This window comes from Eleutherodactylus coqui, chromosome 1, assembly GCF_035609145.1.
Source record: "Eleutherodactylus coqui strain aEleCoq1 chromosome 1, aEleCoq1.hap1, whole genome shotgun sequence".
NCBI classification, from domain to species: domain Eukaryota; kingdom Metazoa; phylum Chordata; class Amphibia; order Anura; family Eleutherodactylidae; genus Eleutherodactylus; species Eleutherodactylus coqui.
In genome coordinates this window covers 479,643,014-479,663,047 of record NC_089837.1, presented here as the reverse complement: position 1 = coordinate 479,663,047, position 20,034 = coordinate 479,643,014, and the positions used below count along the sequence as shown (strand labels likewise).

General features: G+C 45.0%; 1 protein-coding gene across 2 annotated transcripts; it reads right to left on the bottom strand.

The window, feature by feature from the left end:
* Positions 1–978: 978 nt before the first annotated feature.
* On the bottom strand, positions 979–19,705 carry NABP2 (nucleic acid binding protein 2). Of its 2 annotated transcripts, none has more exons than XM_066585304.1 (7): positions 19,624–19,705; positions 16,295–16,409; positions 14,762–14,900; positions 14,067–14,138; positions 8,544–8,625; positions 7,488–7,554; positions 979–5,050 (listed from the first exon to the last, which is right to left on the bottom strand). In XM_066585304.1, the coding sequence occupies exons 2-7, from the start codon at positions 16,371–16,373 to the stop codon at positions 4,872–4,874; spliced, it is 618 nt and encodes a 205-aa protein (XP_066441401.1). In that variant the 5' UTR covers positions 16,374–16,409; positions 19,624–19,705; the 3' UTR covers positions 979–4,871. The 2 variants fall into 2 exon arrangements, with proteins under 2 accessions (XP_066441401.1, XP_066441408.1); XM_066585311.1 differs by lacking the exon at positions 19,624–19,705 and adding an exon at positions 19,511–19,615.
* Between the last annotated feature and the right edge of the window lie 329 nt (positions 19,706–20,034).

Sequence of the window (20,034 nt, the reverse complement as noted above, 5' to 3'; positions counted from 1 at the left end):
TCGTGCATTAAATATGAGCCATACAGAAGTTATACACTTACCCCCTCCGGTGTTGGTCGGCGTCCCCGTCTCCATGGCGCCGACCAAAGCCTTCTTCTGCCTGGATTAGATGTGCTTGCGCAGTCTGCCCTCTTCTGTCCGGCTCTGGCGTGCTCGCGCCGCAGAGGTCTTCTGCGCATGCGCAGAAGACCTGTGCGGCGCGAGCACGTCGGAGCGGCTCCTTCAGCGCAAGCACGTCTAATCCAGGCAGAAGAAGGCTTCGGTCGGCGTCATGGAGACGGGGACGCCAGCACCGGAGGGGGTAAGTGTATAACTTCTGTATGGCTCATATTTAATGCACGATGTATATTACAAAGTGCATTAATATGGCCATACAGAAGTGCTTAAACACCACTTGCTTTCGCGGGACAACCCCTTTAAGTCACTTAAGTACTTTTGAGCGGTTTTAAAAGGCAAAGTTAATAAAAGTGGAAGGAAAATTAAAAAAAAAAAAAAAAAAAAAAAAGAGAGGAAGGATAATGAAGACAAAGGATAAAAGGAATAATGAAGAAAAGCAGGCAAAAGGATGAATAAGAAGAAGGGGTTCGGCCAAGATGAAGAAGCCAAGGTTCCGGTTTGCGCTGAACCAAACTGTTGGCAAAATTCAAAAAGGTTCTACTTCTTCAGTTCTCTCAACACGAATAAGTAAAATGACCCCAAACGATGAAGCTCATAAGCAGAGATACCCCAGCAAAGGGCAAAGTAGCACCTGAATACAGCCTATAACTGATCAGCAGCGTGAAGGGGCAGCGGGACGTGTCGCCTTCATTATCTATATACCATTGTTTATACGGGCTGCCTGGTATTGCTAGGAGATTACATTGCAATACTAGTTAGTGTCACCCACATATGGGTACTCCGTTTACAGAATCCTCAGTTTACAATAACCCCTTTTAGTGCCAACCAACCATTACAGACCGGCAAAAAAATGAGACAATATAAGAAAGCAATTTTATTAAATTGTGTGCTAATCCCCCATTCATAGTTGTAAACTCATTCAGGTTGAAAGAAATGGCAAGTTCCAGCGGAATAAGCACAGAGCCGACATACATGCGCTGGAAAACACATACGCTACAAGAGGAACAGATCACATATGAAAGCATTAACCTTTAAATTCACAGTAGGATTTGGTGCAACAGAGCATATATAGTGCACAGTGCATGTGACAAGGGGTGTCGGGTCTATCACATTCACATATACCTTATCATACAGAAAGGCAACTTGTTGCTCTCCGGTGACTGGCAGAAGATACTACAGGCCAACGACGAGAGCCTCAGTATATGGCTATGCCAAAGAATACTTTTCATAAGGTAATCTAAAAAAGAATATACGTCATGAACCTCCTATTCAAGCAGTGGAATAATAGAAACTAGTTTCTCCATTTGGAGAATGCAGATTTGGCCACATCCACACAGGCGACGCAATAGCGATGCCAGAAAATCTCAGCAAAAATCGCATCAGTGGTCCGTGCTATATAGCTGCATTTTCTTGGAGCAATTTTGTGGCGCTACAAAGTCACATGACTTTATAGCACCACCTGTGAGAATTTTCAGGGAGTGGGTGGGGCTTAAAATATAACTCTTCTTCAGTCTTCTGCCAGCCCTTCCTGGATTGGAAGATCAAAATCCCTGCTCCAGGAAGGGCTTTCTCTGATTGTCTGAGCACGGTCAGCCAATCAGAGCCGGCACTCGATGAACCAATCACAGCATTCATTCATTGAATGGCTGTGATTGGTTCATCGAGTACTGCTTCTGGTTGGTTCCTGAGTGCCGTGGCTCAGCCAATAACAGCCAGCACTTCCCGGAGGGATTTTGATCCTCCAATCCAGGAAGGGCTGTCAGAGGACTGAAGATAAGTGACGGATGTGAAGAAGAGACCAGCGCCAGAGCCAAACAGCGCTTTTTAGGTGATTTATTATTATAATTTTTTTACTGCAGCTAGGGCTTAGCTTAGGGCTTTTACAGTAGGATTTCCTACTGTAAAAGTTGCATCGCACGAAAATCGCGTTTTCGTGCAATGCAACAAAAGGAAGGCTCTATAGAGAAACATGGGCTAGAAAAACAAAAACAAAAACAAAACACAACTCGCGGCTGTATAGAGCAGGCCACGATTTTGTGGTCTCGCAATGTCGCAGGCTACAAACATCACTTGTGTGGAAGAACCCATAGGAAAGCATGGGCTCTACATACATGCCATTTGTAGCACTGTTGCATTGCGATAAAATTGCGCAAGAAAAAAAATAAAAACGGCTGTATGGATACGGCCTTAAACATATAGATGATCCCCAACTGCAGTGTGAAAAAAAACAACCACGTTAGCAGAAAAATTTGCGTAATATGTACGAATCCCTCAGCTCTAGGCCACGTGGGATCGTCATCAGATCACACTTTTATCGATAGTGTTTTAGGTAAGACATATTTGCACTGAGTTTACAAAAACACTTGACTAGGTAAGATTTGGCGGTCAAAAGGTAACACCAATTTCCACCGGTTTGGGGGCACTAAACAACGTTACAGATGACATAGGATTGGTTCCAGGCTGACTTTTTTGTGTGTTTTTTTTTCTCAAAGTGAAAAACTAAAAAAAGTGTCAAAAGTTTAATTAAAGCAGTCAGATGAAAAGAGATAACCAACCGCCGTGTTTAGATAATGACTAACGGCCCTATGCGCACACACAAAGGATGAGCTGGAGATTTCCATGAAAAATCTGCAATGAAAACCTGCAACTTAAGTCAAATGCAGATGAAGGGGTTTTATGGAGGACCATGCACACGCAGCGGGAAAAACCATCTGCGTGGATCGGAATGCATGCTGCGGAAATACAAAGGTGAACTCTAGTAAAGCGAATGAGATGGTAGAAAAAAAATGTGTTAGAAAATACAGTTTACTGCAACAAAAATGGAAATTTCTATGACTTCTGAGACAAAAAACAAAACAAAAAAAAACTGAACAGTGCGGATTTGGCTGTGTTTTTTGATGCAGATCTGCTGCATATTTCAATTCCCGTATTGTTTGACTCCACAGCATTATTTGGCGTGCTGAAGAATTAGAATCTGAAACTTTTTTTTTTTTTTGAAAAGTTGTGGAAAACTTCTGCACCTCGTGAAGCAGACTGTAGAACTCTCCTCCACGTGGCTGGTGCTGTAAATTCTGCAGCATTTCTGGAATGTGTGAAGCTGGCCTTAGGCACGTTCACATGTAGCGGATTTATTGCAGAAATTCCTGCAGATTCATCAGTGTAAATATCCCCCAAATTACTCTTGGATTTCTTCTGTAACGAGGGTCAAAGAGACAAATCGCACCACAATTTCATATAAGGAAATAAGATAAGAACTGGTTAGGAACAGTAATGAGCAATTGTCTTTCCTCTTCTGAGCTTTGCTAACTTGTTTGGCAAACATTTGGGGATTCATTTGCTTACTATATTGAAATATAGGGAAAAGGTACCGAACATTTTTATGAATTAAGTGCAGAATTACACAATCTTGGTTTCTTTTCACATTCCTCTCCAACTATAATACATTTCATTTAGGAAGGCAAACGGAAATTTCCTTAAAAAAAGCGAACCAGTCACCTGTTCATGCTGCTCGAACCACCGGCACCAAGAACCCGGGAAAGATATGCCCATCTGGCTCGTGCAAGATTTATTCTGCAATGCTGCTGCATGTCAGAAAAAAAATGGATAAAATTTGAATTTTGACTGAGCCCTCGAGTTGAAGGGGTGAGCTGCGCCAGACTCTCCCTCCCCGCAGCATCAAGGGTGACAGCATCTCTTCCTGTTTATTGTATAGGCAAAGGGCTGCCAGTCTTGATGTCTTGGGTAGGTAGAGCCAGGCATGGCCCGCCTCGTTGACATTGAGCTCCAAGTAAAAAAAAAAAACAAAAAAAAACCAAAACTTTTAAGTATGTTTTTTCTGAAACCTTAAAAAATAAAAATAAAAAAACGTGGGTCGAACGGACATATCTGTACCGGGTTCATGCTGCCTGTGGTTTGGGCAAAATAAACCTGGTGACAGGTTCATTTTAAAGTCACTTTTTTTTTTAATTGATCCGAAAACATTTGTGGGAAATGTGAATCAAATTCAAAAAAAGGTGAAAAATTGAAATATACTTATTTTTTCTTAGTTGACTGACCACGCTATTGTTCAGAACACACATCTGTCAGTGGCCATGTTTAACGTATAGTGTTATTACAGTATACGTTCCTTTAATGGGACGCCCACTGGATCCAACAGGTGCTTCTAGATCAGTAAGGATTATTAGCAGGTCATACAGTAGGAGATGAAGAGATCCTCGAGGAAGACAAAGAGCCCAAAATGGATACATGGGCTACATGTACGTAAAAAAAAAAATAATAATAAAGGCTACCCATAAAATAGCAGAGCATCAGATGTCAGAATAAAAGAAGTTTGTAAATATAAATGCCTCCTGATAAATACATCCAGTTGTGTCAATGAACAACAAAAGTGGAAAAGAAGAAAAAAAAGTTGGATTTTTTTCTGTTTGGCCAAGTAATGAAAAAAAAAAACCTGATCCAAATAATTTACCTGCCATTGACACGGCTCTGTTACGTACAGCAAGAAGACACAGGTCAAGGATGCGCCACTACTACAGAACTACTAGAAGACACTGAACTTTCACATTGTGAGAACATTTCCTTACATAGGTTTTATAATGCACTAGGAGGCTTCATTATATCATCCCGATCCCGACCTCTTCTGGTGAGAGGAGCACAATAAAAATCAGGTTCCTCTCCAAATTTAAACTAGGCGCCATGTGTAAAAACTAGGGAAGAGCAGAAGACAGTTTTTTGGTCACCATTTTTTAGGTCCGCTATCTTTTCCCAGTCCGGCGTGTTTCTTTGCCGTTACTGATTGAGTTTGACGCTCCAGGGGCAGAGTGGTTGGGTTGGCTTCGTGTAATTCGCCCACTGGACTGGTGAGGAGTCGCTGCAGGCTGGTGTACAGCACTACCTTGGTTGTTGTTTCCATTACCGTTCGGTAGTTCTGAAGCTGGAAATAACATGAAGATACATAATGAGGGGACTCAAATCATATATACTGTTCATGATGCCCAATATAACCAAGAGGATAAGGAGTATCTACGTAGGCATTTCTATAATATTTCAGTATCTACTATTGCAAGATGTCTGATTTCACAGAATCATTGCACAAAAGGCATTAAAAGAAAAAAAAAAAGTACCAGAAATTCTACAAAAGGAATATATCATACACCAATACAGCTTACACCCCCAAGATTAGTGACATAATCTCTAGGAAATGCAGCATGTGGAGGTGAGAGGATGGCGGGTAGAAGAAGAAGGGCAAATTCATCCATGTATATTCAAATATGATTTAGAAAGAGCAACTGTGCTTCACAAAAACTTCTGACCTCTGGGACCTGGCTGCCAAGACCACCACTGATCGCTAGAACAAGCCAGCTTCATTGCTCACTCGGCCATTGGCTACTGCTTGGACAAGCACTTCAGCCAGCTCGTTCTAGTGATCAATAGGGGTCTCAGCAGACGGACCCCAGCGATTAGGGATGAGCGAGTATACTCGCTAAGGCACTACTCGCTCGAATAATGTGCTTTAGCCGAGTATCTCCCTGCTCGTCCATAAAGATTCGGCGGCCGGCGCGGGGAGCTGCGGGTAGGAACGGAGGGGAGATCTCTCTCTCCTGCCCGCTCCCCGCTGCGACTCACCTGTCAGCCGCGGCGGCTCCCGAATCTTCAGGGACGAGCGGGGAGATACTCGGCTAAAGCACATTACTCGAGCGAGCAGTGCCTTAGCGAGTATACGCGCTCATCCCTACCAGCGATCAAAACTTTTTGTGAAGTGCAGATACTCTATATACTGTCGTCCATATTGATTATCAAACTCAGTTTTGGGCAGGTCTAGAGCTCCATTTTCTCCCATATTGGAGACAAATAATTACCATATTTTTCTGTGTATAAGACGCATCCGCTTTTTTAAGCCTAAATTGAAGAAAAGAACATTTTAACCTCTGGCATGTATGCTCAGCGCTGGTCTCCTATCTCTGCTGCTAGCGGCTCCCAGCTCCTGTCGCTGTCTCGTGCGCTCTGCCATCTGCCCTCCCGCTTCCAGCGCTGTCATTCTACTCCCCCCCCCCTCCCTTCCATCTCCGCTGCTTTAACATCATCTCCCCTCCTGGGAATTCTCGGTTATCGGATGCGGCACTGTGCGTTCCCGCCAGCCTCCCATCAGCGCTGGAATCTGTCCGGCGCTTTCAGACTTCCATCCCGTCACCTGTCACTGGCCTCGGCGCTCTGCCTTCTCCGGCGCAGTCGGTCACCCGCTGTCAGTCTCCGCGCTGGCCTCACCTAATGGCTGCAATGTGGGACGGTAGCGAGGAGACTGCCAGTGCAGCAGCAAGATGCACTAGTACTAAACAGCCCTAGCTAGGCTACATGTAAAAAAAAAAAAAAAATAATAAATATATATATATATATATATATATATATATATATATATATATATATATATATATATATATATACACATATATACACATACTTCTCACCTGACAGCCGGCATTAATCCAGCGCTGCATCAGCCAATGAAAGCTGGCGCTGGATTAACCAATCACAGCCATTCAATGGCTGTGATTGGTTAATTGAGCGACAGCTCTCATTGGTCAATCCAGCACCGTGTCAGCCAATCAGAGCATTAGCTTGCTGGAGGCGGGATATTTAAGCCTCGCTTCCAGGAAGAACTGCTCTGTCAGCGTGAAGGACGACACGGCAGGCTACAGCAGCAACAGGGACCAGCACAAGGGACTCGAACGCCAGCTGCTAGTAAGTATTAGATACCCCCAAAGAAACATGCTGCTAAACCCAGCCCCCGTGTATAAGACGCAGTTAGATTTTTAACCCGATAAAACGGGCAAAAAAAACTCGTCTTATACATGGAAAATTATGGTATATGTTAGCAGAACATACATAAATGGATTTTATAGAGAAGAAAAAGCCAATACAGATTACCTCTGTATATGGAATCTAATAAAGCTACATTAAATAAAGAAGGCCGGCTGCACACGACTGGGATTGCATTGCGAAATCCGGAGCGGACGTCTGCCTCAGAGTTCTGCAGCAAATACCTTCCATAGCATGCTATGGAAAACCGCTTTTTCCTACTTGATATTGCGAAAAAGTCACGGATTCCACGTCATCACTAGGCAATGATGCTGGAAAAGCAGGGGTTTAAATGTGTAAAAAAATAAAAATAAAACAATCTGTACTGCGCATGTTCAATGGCGGCCGAAATGACAGGTACGCATGGATGCCAGCCGGGCACAGGGTCGGATTCTGTTGCGGGCTCCCGCATGCAGAATATGACCCAGTCGTGTGCAGCCGGCCTAATGTGGACGAGTTTGAAATACATTCCTGTGAATAACTTCTATAGCACAAAGTGTTTTTTTTCTTGTTACCTGAAGAAGCAGCAGCACTATTGGAGGAGTTGTGATTGGCGGCTCCAGAGCTGCTCTCAACCGGTCCCTGAAATCATAAAAACAAGATATTTATAAACACTTAAGGCTAGAGATGAGCGAGCATGTTCGATAAGGCGATATACTCGAGAGAGAGAGAGCATCGCCTTTTTCGAGTGCCTGCTGGCTCGTCCCTGAAGATTCGGGGAGGGGGGGGGGGGGGGCGGGCGAGAGATCCCTTCAATGAATGGCTGTGATTGGTGCATCCAGCGCTGACTGTGATTGGTTGAGCCTGCTGACACTCAGCAGGCTCAGCCAATCAGAGAAAAATCTTTCTGGATTCGGGGGTCTTCAAACCCCATCACTGTCAAAAGATCCTCCGTCGGCGATGACAAGTATTGGGAGCTCCAGAGAACAGCAGAAGGAACTGGACAGCACCAGCTAGGCGAGCATTGATTTTTTATTTTTTTTCAGCATCTTTGCCTGCGTTTTCAGATGTGCTGAAACCGCAGTCAAAACGTTGTAAAAAAAAAACAAACAAACAAACAAAAAAAAAGTATGACAATGCTGCTGAAACCGCAGTAAACATAGCGTTGAAAAATGCTGCGTTTCTACAAACACCTGTGTGAGGGGGGCCTTAAGAGGTTAGCACAGTAAAAACATTTATGGATGATCAATGATAGCTGTGTGATCGCTGGGGGTCCAAAAACACTGGGAAAACCAGGAATTGTGAGGCTGGTGATCCCCAAGTCCTTGGAGTGTAAGGAGTGGCATATGCACCCCTCCATTCACCGCCTATGGAGACAGGAGAGGGCAATGCTTTGCCATACCCATAGAAGTGAATGAATCAGTTATTATACATGCGCACCGCCACTTCATTCACTATGGGGGACTGAGGATGCGCCATTCTTGTGATCCCACTGGGGATCCCAGCAGTTATATCATCCGCGATACAGTTATTACCTATCCTGTGGAACAGTAATAAAAGGTTTTGTTGGGATAAGCTTTAATTTAGTAGCAAGAATACCACTGTGGAAAAGTAATACTAAGCCCACCTACCTGTTTGCTTTGGGATTGCTGTGCGACGTATTCAGGGTTTGGTTCACTAAAGTTAGGCACTTCAGAATAAACCATGCAGAATCTGAGAATATATAAAAAACATGTAACTCAGTACAGACCTATAGAAAACAATTTACATTTACAGGAAAGAGCCAACATTTCGGTCTGTATTACCCTTCTACAAAGAGGTGAACATATACAAATCTACACGAGTGATTGTGAATTTCTTTGTAACAACGGGAAAGCTTTAACCTCTAGGCAACATCTGCCATATGTGCATCTATTGAGAGTGCTAATTGCTGTGGTTAACCATTTAGATGCTGCTGTTAATTTTCACAACAGCATTTAATTGGCCCGATAGAGGGAGGGGGTTCCCTCTGTCTCCCGAACTGCCACCCAATAATAAGATCACGAGATGCCAGTCAGATGTCATGGCAAACTGGCAACATGTAAAGGCTACCATACGTTTCTGCCTATTAAGTCATGCCTGTGGCAGGGATCAAGAGAATTCCTGCAAAGATACAATATACTGCAATATTAAAGTACTGCAATATATTATCAAAAAACAACTAGTTGACGTTCTCTATAGGGTATTCAAAAACGTTAAAAAGTACGTGAATTTCTTTTATTACAAAAAAATAAAGATAAAAGTGACCCATTTTTAAAATAACAAGAGAAAACTAAACCTGGGATATTGCTGCATCTGTAAAAGTCCAATCTATTAAAATAACATCAGTGAACGCTGTTGGGGAAAGGCTGAAATAAAAAATGCAATTCCTGAATTGTTTTTGATCATCCTATCTCCAAGACAACATTTCATAAAACGCAAACAAAAAACAGATGCCTTCACATAACCCCATTGATGCAAAAAGGCCGGGCTCACACGAATGGGTCGGATTCTGCATGTCGGAACTGTAATCATTAACGGAAAGTAATTGTGAATGGTCGCGGAAGATCGCGAATATGAGCGTTTTTTTCCTTGTAGATGTACGCGTATCCACAGCATATAGTGTCTGCGGAAGAAAGATCTCTCTCCCCTCCAGCCGGCATTCCCGCTTTTCTATGTATTTTCCTATGAAGTTGAGAGTTTCCACAATGTTAATTGCGTATGGACGATGGAACACTTGCATTTGTTGACTTAAATGGAGGCCGTCCGCACGGAATCTGCGCTAAAACAAAGCATGCTTTTTTTCCCTCATTGAAGAGGTAATTCCTACCTGCGAGTGTAAAGGAAAGTCCAAAAACACATGCCTTTCAATGCCCGCGTCTTACCGCAGACCTTCCTCGCAGAGGACAATTGCTGTGTCCGCAATCAAAATCTGTTTGTGCGAGACCCCCTTATAGTAATCAGAAGATGGCAACAGAAAATTCTTATTTGCTGTTGTACTACACTATTTTTTAAATATATGTTATATACACTCACGTAACTATAGAGGATGCAGGGGATGCGGTTGCACCCGGGCCCAGGAGCCTTAGGGGGCCCATAAGGCCTCTCTTCCCCATATAGGGAGCCCAGTACTATGAATAAAGCATTATAGTTGGGGGCCCTGTTACAGGTTTTGCATTGAGGCCCAAAAGCTTCAAATTACGCCTCTGTTTTAAGGGGTTAAGAGAAGTTGTGGGGCCCCGAGAAACTTTTGCACCCGGACCCATGAGCCTTTAGCTACGCCCCTGGTTATGTACACACATATGCATAAGCAAAGTTTTTATAAAAGATTAGTATTGTTGCAATCACAGAATAAAGTTAATCAATTTTTTGTCGCAGTGTACACTGTAAAAAACAAGACCCCTACCCCCCCCCCCCCCACCCCAAAAAAGTTTTTTTCAATTTCTTCCAACTTTTTTTTTATAGTGCATTATATGCTTAAAGGGGTTGTCCCACGCCGAAACATTATTATTTTTTTTTTTCATAGACCCCCCCCGTTCAGCGCGGGACAAACCCAAGGGACATGATAAAAAAAAAAATAATAATTTTACTTACCCGAATCCCGTCTCTGCAGCTTCTTTCTTCTTTGCAGCCAAGATGGCCGCCGGGATCTTCACCCACAATGCACCGCGGGTCTTCTCCCATGGTGCACCATGGGCTCTGTGCGGTCCATTGCCAATTCCAGCCTCCTGATTGGCTGGAATCGGCACACATGACGGGGGCGGAGCTACGCGATGATGCTTAGAAGGGGGCGGAGCCAGAACGCCCTTGTGCCGAGACCGAAGAGAAGGGAGAAGACCCTTCTGCGCAAGCGCGTCTAATCGGGAGATTAGACGCTAAAATTAGACGGCACCATGGAGACGGGGACGCCAGCAACGGAGCAGGTAAGTGAATAACTTCTGTATGGCTCATATTTAATGCACGATTTATATTACAAAGTGCATTAATATGGCCATACAGAAGTGCTTAACCCCACTTGCTGCCGTGAGACAACCCCTTTAATTAAATGGCACCACTGAAAAACAGAACTTGTGCCATAAATACAAGCAGCTATATTGACGGAAGAATAATAAAGTTGTGATTTTTGGAAAGATAAGAGGAGAAAACTAAATTTTTAAAAATGACCATACCCTAAAGAGGCTAAAGGAGTTTTTCAGGTAGCGTCGGCTGTCAGTGCCGGGCTACGCAGATTCTATTAAGTCTGCTCCTGCCTTTCAACCCGATTGTTGGGTTCTGTAATTAAAGGGGTTTTCTGAGCCAATAATCAAAATTTAAAAAAAGGTTGATTATACCTACCCGATAATCGGGTTTTACGGGAGTCTCCACGACAGCACCACCTGAGATAACCTCCTCCTGATAGGACAGGAATACACCGAGAGGTTAAAAGCTCCCTCTTCTCCCACCTCCCTTAGTGGTTTCCAACGAATTGCCGGGGGTGGAAGCGTAATTTAAGAATTTTTACCTAACTGTTTTTTTATCCACTTCTACTTAAAGGGGTTGTCCCACGCCGAAACGGTTTTTTTTTTTTTTCAATAGCCCCCCCGTTTGGCGCGAGACAAACCCGATGCAGGGATAAAAAAAAACAAAAAACAGATAGTACTTACCCGAATCCCCGCGCTCCGGTGACTTCTTACTTACCTTGCGAAGATGGCCGCCGGGATCTTCACCCACGGTGGACCGCAGGTCTTCTGTGCGTTCCATTGCCGATTCCAGCCTCCTGATTGGCAGGAATCGGCACACGTAGAAGGGGGCGGAGCCAGAACTCCGCTGCTGCCGAGACCCAAGAGAAGGGAGAAGACCGGACTGCGCAAGCGCGTCTAATCGGGCGATTAGATGCTGAAAATTAGACGGCACCATGGAGACGAGGACGCTAGCAACGGAACAGGTAAGTGAATAACTTCTGTATGGCTCATAATTAATGCACAATGTACATTACAAAGTGCATTAATATGGCCATACAGAAGTGTATACCCCCACTTTGTTTCGCGGGACAACCCCTTTAAGTTGAAATTAAATTTTTATTATTTAAAAAAAAAATTTTTGGGGGGGGTGGGGTGGAATGTACGGGTGCTGTCGTGGAGACTCCCAAAAACCCGATTATCGGCTAAGTATAATTAACCTTTTCCCAGTCGTCTCCACGACGACACCACCTTAGACGTACCAATTAAATTATTTAGGGTGGGATTGCTGCCGAGAGGACCTTACGGCCAAAGGCCATATCCTCCTCTAGCTGCACATCTACCCTATAATGTTTAATGAAAGTGTGCGGCTTCTTCCAAACTGCGGCCTTACATAGCTGTTCAATGGACACTGAACTATGCTTGGCCCATGAAGAAGCTACTGTCCTTGTGGAGTGGGCTTTAAGTTCGGATGAGACTCCTTTATTTAGTACCCTATAAGCTTCCGTAATAGCCAGGCGGATCCATCTAGCTATGGAGTTCTTTGCTGCTTTATTCCCCTTATTTGGGCCGCAAAATTGGACAAATAAGTGGTCATCCCGTCTCCACTGACTTGTGGCGTTAATATAATTCAGGACTGCTCTCCTGACGGTCAGACAAAGAACCCAGCATCCCTGGGTTTATCGAAAAACGAGGGGATCACTACATTCTGAGCCGTATGGAAAGGTGACACTACTTTGGGCATAAATGCTGGCTCTGATTTCTTTGTGTCGGTAACTTTAAGAAAGGGGTGGCGGATAGATAGGGCCTGCAGTTCACTGACCCGCCTCGCCAAGGTAATAGCCACTAGGAAGACGGTCTTTATCGTTAGCATTCTTATTGGAAGTGATTCTATTGGCTCGAATGGGTCTGATGACATGGCCCTAAGGACCCAATTTAGGTTCCAGTCAAGGAATATATTTGTAGGTCTGGGTCGCAACCAATCAGGAGGCTGGAATCGGCAAATGTGACGGGGCGGAGCTACGCAATGATGCGTACAAGGGGGCGGAGCCAGAACGCCGCTGCTGCCGGACCGAGCCGAAGGGAAAGACTCATCTGCGCAAGCGCGTCTAATCGGGCGATTAGATGCTGAAAGTAGACGGCACCATGGTGACGGGGACGCCAGCAACGGAGCAGGTAAGTGAATAACTTCTGTATGGCTCATATTTAATGCACGATGTATATTACAAAGTGCATTAATATGGCCATACAGAAGTGCTTAACCCCACTTGCTTTCGCGAGACAACCCCTTTAAGTATTGGAGCACCCTCGGGATTGGAGGAAAGGCGTAAACGAGCTTTCTGCCCCAGTTCTGGTTTAGCGCATCCATTGCTGTTGGCTGGTACCCTGGTCTGAGGGAGAAGTTCTTCACTTTGAAGTTTTCTTTTGTTGCAAATAGATCGAACTGTGGGGATCCCCCCTGTCCATCAAAATCTTGAAAGGTCCCTGAGAGAGGGACCACTCTCCCGGGTTCATACGCATTCTGTTGAGGAAGTCCGCCCTCTGATTCAGTGTTCCCTTTAAATGTGTTGCCGAGACTGACAGGACTCGGGTCTCTGCCCAGCAAAAGATCCTCTGTGAGACGCCCTGTAGGGCTGGAGACTTTCCTCCCCCTCCCCCCCCCCCCCCCCGGTGTCAAATGTGGGCGACCGGCGTAGTATTGTCTGACAGAATCTTTAGGTGGGGATTGCGCATGTCTCTGCAACAGATCAGCATTCCTTCCTAGTCAGTGAAGGCTATGTCACAGGGGCATGACCATCACTGACCTGCAGGAAGAAAAATGCGAGGAATGCATGCTTTATAATAGCAGTGGATCCGGCCAGCTTGCCCCTTAAAGGCTAGGCTCACATCTGCATCGTAGGGTCCATCAGAAGCTTCCATTACAGATTTCATCAAAAAAGCCAGAAAAAAAAAGGTGCAGCATGCTGCACATTCCCCCCAGGAAAAATGACAAGACACCATGATGGCAACCTGATACTCCCAAGTGTCATCAATGACTGATCTGACACTGCTGTTATTTTTGTTTTTCTGTTGCCATAACAGAAGAGAAAAGCATAATTCAGAATACCCCTTTAAGTACATTCCATTACAGCTTCTTGATAGCATTTCATGAAATCCACATGGCTTTTGTGATTTTTATAGATTATTATCATTCCTTACTCTCCAATCTTCTGCAGTTCACCTCCCCGTCCTGTATAGAGGGTGAGACAGCCTTTGAAGACAGACGCATACCTGAAATAAAAAAAAAATAAAAAAAAACACATCATGCGGGAAAGAAGAGATTTCTGACAGGCAGCACATGAAATTAAGTCCGAGCAACAGTTAAGGTGCTTTAAGATGGAACAAATTATTATTATTTTTTTTAAATCATTCAACGAATGAAAGGATAACGTTTAGTCTAACCGTGAGCCAACGACTGAACGGCGTAGGATAATCGTTCATAAAAACCATCGTTGGCTCGTTCACTTATCGTTCGGTTTAAACAGCAATTGTTCAGTCTCTCATTCGCTAATACAGTGAATATGAAAGACAGAACAAATCTTGTTTCAATGAACTTGTTCGTTCCAACGATAATTTTCTCCTCTAAAAGGACCCTTACTAGAGATGAGTGAGTAGTGCCTTAGCCGAGTATCTCGCCATGCATCTCTAAAGATTCGGGGGCCGGCGCGGGTGACAGGTGAGTTGTGCAGGGGAGCGGGGGGGGGGGGGGGAGAGAGAGATCTCCCCTCCGTTCCTCCCCGCTCTCCCCCGCCCCCCCCGAATCTTTAGAGACGAGTGGGGAGATACTCGGCTAAGGCACTACTCACTCGAGTAATGTGCCTTAGTGAGTATACTCGCTCATCTCTAACCCTTACCCTTTTGTAAGTCTGATGATGTCTCCAGGCTGAATCAAATTCCCCACATCATCCCACACCGAGATGTTGATGCTGCCAGTCTTGTCTGCCACTTTACATGTTCGGACTTCATGTCCATCCTTTGTTTTGGTCACTCTACCTGCAACATCAAAGAGAGGATAATGTAGAACAGGTCAATACATTTAGTTTATATGTACAAACCTGTTACAATGTGCATATATGAAGAATTCCGATACATTTGTTTGCTTTAGAGCGTTTAGAAAAGGAGGCCTCATCACTAGCTGTAGAAGAGCATGACACTTGATTTGACTACAGGACTTTTACAAGACTTTACACCCAACACCGCCACCGCTCATCTAGGTTTTTTTGAGCTGCCTTTGCTGGGATGAACATGGCTCTGTACAATATGTAGTGGCCGGTAAGCTCAGTCGTATTTACCTGAATGGACCCGTGTTGCAGATCTCTGAACAGGAGATGAACATGAGTGCAAACACTAAAAGGGATCTTTATGTGCTTTCAAATTTGCTGAAGGTCTCAGAGGTCAAACACCCCCTATATTTGATGAAAATACCCTTTTAATCTCCCTACTGACTACGCAGAGTGCTGTTCGTTCATCAAAAAAGGAAATTACCGTTTTGGACAAACAGAGCTCATTCTAGTTTGAACAACTGTAGCTCCTGTTCTACCACTGTTACAGTCACACTTTTGGCCTCATGTTAAACGGAGACCAAAGCATGTATGTAGCTGTGATAAAACCCGAGCTATAGCAATGTGAAGGGACAGTGGGAATACTGAATTTACAGCAGTCACTTCAGTCTGTCTCCCAAGAGAGGGGTAACAAGGACTTTGTTATCACCCCCTATATCAATCAGAAATGATATTTGCTCTTTAATTATCACATATGGCATGAAAAGATTAGCACTTGCTAATCTAATCCCTCCTGTAAACTATTTAACCCCACAGATGCCATGGTCTTTGCTGACAGCGGCATTTAAGTGGCTTTACAGAAAAAAAAATACCTTTTTTTGCCTCCCTTACACAATTCTATAATATTGAATAAACTACATCATTGGTTTTATCATATCTGTAACAACCCATATTATAAAACGTCACTATTTTTCCAGCACGGTGAGTTCCATTAAAAAAAAATATATATATAGATTTTCAAGTCAAGAAACTTTATATTGGTACCATTTTGAGTTACATACAAACTACCAAAACACTTGGGATGTGCTGACACAAAAGAATATTGCTCCTCTCCGTGCAAAGAAATTACGTTTCTGGTGTACATTGTAGTAAATATGATGGGCTGTGTGCAGCTAGCCCCCTAAAGCCGGACCCTGCCCACTTTCTGAAAAAGAGGCAAGGCACAGCGGAAATGCCCAAAAAGTTGCAGGTTTGGTGTGTGTGCCAATATTGTGACTTTTGAATGCCAAATTCTGATGTCCAAGGCTTCTTAAAATGTGCCCCAAAGTTACACTTTCTTTTTTTTTTAGGGGTTTTCCCTGTTCTGCTTTCTTGGCTATGCTTTACCTGTTTCAAGGACAATGAAAATAATATTCAGGTTTTTAAGTCCCGGCTTCACATCCTTTACAAAGGTTTCAGTGGTCATAGTTGCCTATCTCCCCAGCCGATAGCGGTCTAATCCCTATAAAGTAAAAACACTGCAGTTGTCATATTTCTATGTAAAGTTCACACATATATAAAATCTCAATCAAGTGTTCTGCGCCAAAGTTGTTTTTCATAAAATGGTGTCATAGTTAATGTTCCAATGGTGGGAAGCGACAGATAAAAATGTTGGTAACCAAAGAAAAAAAATTGGACCGAGCACAATTAGTTGTCACATAGCAAAAAGAAAACAAGTCCCAACGATGCAGGTATTTTTATTTTCAATAGGATACAGTCCAAGAACAAAAGACAGCAATTCTCTGTAATCGGAACAGAGGAAGGAATATACATATTTAGCGACGCGTTGGATCTCTTTTTTGGGTTACTGCGGCCCTCAAAGGCCGTCAGGTGACATCACCAAGAACCCATGTGAGAACACTACTGGCTGAGGCGCTCCGCACTGTCCTGATCTCTCAGCTCACTAGCTTTTAGTTGGACACCAACAGAGTTCTTGCATGAGGAACAGAAGGACACTGGTGGCTCAGTGTGCCCGCTTGTCTTAGCTCTCCATTCGCGCACATTATCTGCCTCGTGACTGCAATTCTGCCACAACTTTGTATGTGAAGGGCTTAATAGCGTTGTCCGACTCCTAGCTGTTTTGATGCAGGAAGCAGACAGCTCCATATATTGCGCAGAGGCCTGCAGTACCAACCCAGGCCACCGCGCAACGTACAGAGCCATCCGCTTCCTGCACTACCAACCCAGGCCGCCACACAACGTACTGAGCCGTCTGCTTCCTGCACTACCAACCCAGGCCGCCACGCAACGTACAGAGCCATCTGCTTCCTGCACTACCAACCCAGGCCACCGCGCAACGTACAGAGCCATCCACTTCCTGCACTACCAACCCAGGCCACCGCACAACGTACAGAGCCGTCTGCTTCCTGCACTACCAACCCAGGCCGCCACGCAACGTACAGAGCCATCTGCTTCCTGCACTACCAACCCAGGCCACCGCGCAACGTACAGAGCCATCCACTTCCTGCACTACCAACCCAGGCCACCGCACAACGTACAGAGCCGTCTGCTTCCTGCACTACCAACCCAGGCCGCCACACAACGTACAGAGCCGTCTGCTTCCTGCACTACCAACCCAGGCCGCCACGCAACGTACAGAGCTATCCGCTTCCTGCACTACCAACCCAGGCCACCGCGCAACATACAGAGCCATCCGCTTCCTGCACTACCAACCCAGGCCACTGCACAACGTACAGAGTAGTCTGCTTCCTGGTGTGAAAAGTAGTGACTACAAATACTAGAGAATTGCTGTCTTTTACGCTTGGCCCTGTAGGGGCATTCCAGTAAAAAAGGATCACCCAAGGGGTAACACCTGACCATCTCCAATTTTTGTACAAAACTTTGCACATATGTTCGTTACTAGACTGTAAATAGAAATCACAATTTTCAGACACTTCAGGCTATAGGGTCAAAAAATACAGGGGGAGGGGGGGGGGGGTCAATTCTCCAAAGATCACCAGGAACCGTCACTTCTGATGGTTTGTATTTTGGAACCTATGGGGTGTAGGAGGCTGTGCCAGCTGCAATTCACTTTGTAAGAGTATGTAGATTTATAACATTTTCCTAACACGGTCATTTCAATACAAGTTAGGCCGCTGCACACGGGTGGATTTGCATTGCGGAATCGGGACCGGGCGTCCGCCTCCGTTTTCCACATCAAATACGGCCATAACATGCAATTGAAAAATGCTTTTTCCTTTACACGACCGTAAATCAACTGCGATTTTCGCTCGCAGAGGGGAAAAAAATGTTTTAAAATTGCGGCATGTTCTATTACTGCGCGGATTCCGTGGGGGGTGGCTTCCATTGAAGTCAATGGAAGCTGACCGATCCGGAATGACATTGCCAAGCAATGACGCCATGTGGACCATCCACAGTACGGAGAACGGAAAAGACAGGCAAGTATGTGCGGATTCCGGCCGGGCACACGGTTGGATTCTGCAACACGTTCCGATCATCACGTTGATTTACGACTGCAGTACAAGAAAAAATGGCGGCCCCACTTGTGATTTGCATGCGATTCGTCTTTTAAACCTATGGGCTGCTTCAGGCTGGTGAGTGCGATGTTAGGCCGTGATTCATAGCCGAAATTGCGCACCATGTGAAACCCCCATGGATGCCAAGCGGTTTTATGGGAAAACAGCCTTGCATCACTGCGGGCATAAAGGGAATGCCCGCTGCGGCTGTTACAGAAGATAGCGTTCTGCCATTGCTCTCAATGGGCCGGCGCTGCTGCTGCCGCCGCCAACCCTGCTAAACCCAATGGGTGATCTTGCTGAAAGCTAGGACGTGCAGCGATGCGTTTCCCGCATCAAGGTGCCATACGGGAAAAACATTCAAAAGAAGGGGTTTCATATACGTGCGTCTCGCAGCGCGATTTTTCTTGACATCCTCAATCGCCGAGCAAGAAGAAAAAAATGGAGTCAACCGAAAATTGATGCTTGCAGTTTTCTGCGATTCTTAAGGAAAAACTTTGTTTTGAGGCGTTGGGCCGGCTTCACAGAAGGCCCAATTGTATCCCACTTAGTGAGACTTATTTGTGCCACGATTGAGGCTTTTTTGTGCGCGTTGGCATATTTGACTGTACTTTTTCTGCCCGCAGGACACAAATATACACCGGTTAAAAGGCTAATTAGTTCCGGCGTGCGCACCCCCATTGACTTCTATGGGGACCTAGAGTGCGCAAATAGGCAAAAAGCTAAAACACGTTTTTTTGCCTAACCGAAGTGCGCTCCAAAATACGGAAATCTGGACAAACCCATTAAAATCAATGGCTTCAATCTTTGCGCATTATGTTCTAGAATACGTTATATGTACCCAAAACGATGCCGTTAAAAATACTTGTCGCACAAAAACAAGTCTTCGAACGGACGGATCAGCGGGGAAAAAATAAAGTAAAAAAAAAAAAAAAAGTTGTCACCCAATGAATGCAAAAAAAATAAGAAAGTCTGAAAAATGGGTTGGTCATTAGTGGGCAGCATCAGGCAGTTACTGGCGGCCGGGCAGCACTTGTCAGTGAGGCTCATCTAATGCACCGCATGGAAATCTCCCCTCTTCACTAACTCCATTAGTTCCTGTGTGGCTCCCGGGAGCCGGATGGGTCGTCCCCCCGAGAGGTCCTGCCGGGGCTGCGGGCACACCGCTCGGCAGCACTGGCCGCACACCCCATATACTACCTGAGCCGGGCGGGTCTGCCGTCTGTCAAGGCGGTTGATGCTACTCCTAGTGGGCTAAAGGACCTCTGGTGATGTCACACCCATGTGACCAGCCATGTGACCAGCCTATTGTGTGGGAGGAGCCATTCTGGAGTTTGCTACATAGTGTCGGTTTAAGCTGCAACAGCAGAAAAGAATCATTATGGGGTTACAGAAAAAGATCGGTTTGCTGCTTCTTACTGGCGGCTACATTGGTTATTGAGATGCTCTTTGGGGACTCTGGCTTGCAATGTTCTGCAGTCCTGGGGTCTCTGTGCGCACTAGAATGCAATGACCTGGGAGCTCTGAGTGCACTGCGGGCTCTGGAATGCAATGCTTGTGTAGACTGGGTGCATTGGGATGCAAGGGAATAGGGGCTCTGGATGGACTAGG

Coding starts and splice junctions, on each gene's coding strand:
- NABP2 (XM_066585304.1), bottom strand. CDS start 16,373: ATGACCACTGAAACCTTTGTAAAGGATGTGAAGCCGGGACTTAAAAAC. Junction 14,139..14,761: donor ATCATCAGACTTACAAAAGG/GTAAGGGTTAGA, acceptor TTTTTATTTCAG/GTATGCGTCTGTCTTCAAAG. Junction 8,626..14,066: donor GAACTGCAGAAGATTGGAGA/GTAAGGAATGAT, acceptor ATATATTCTCAG/ATTCTGCATGGTTTATTCTG.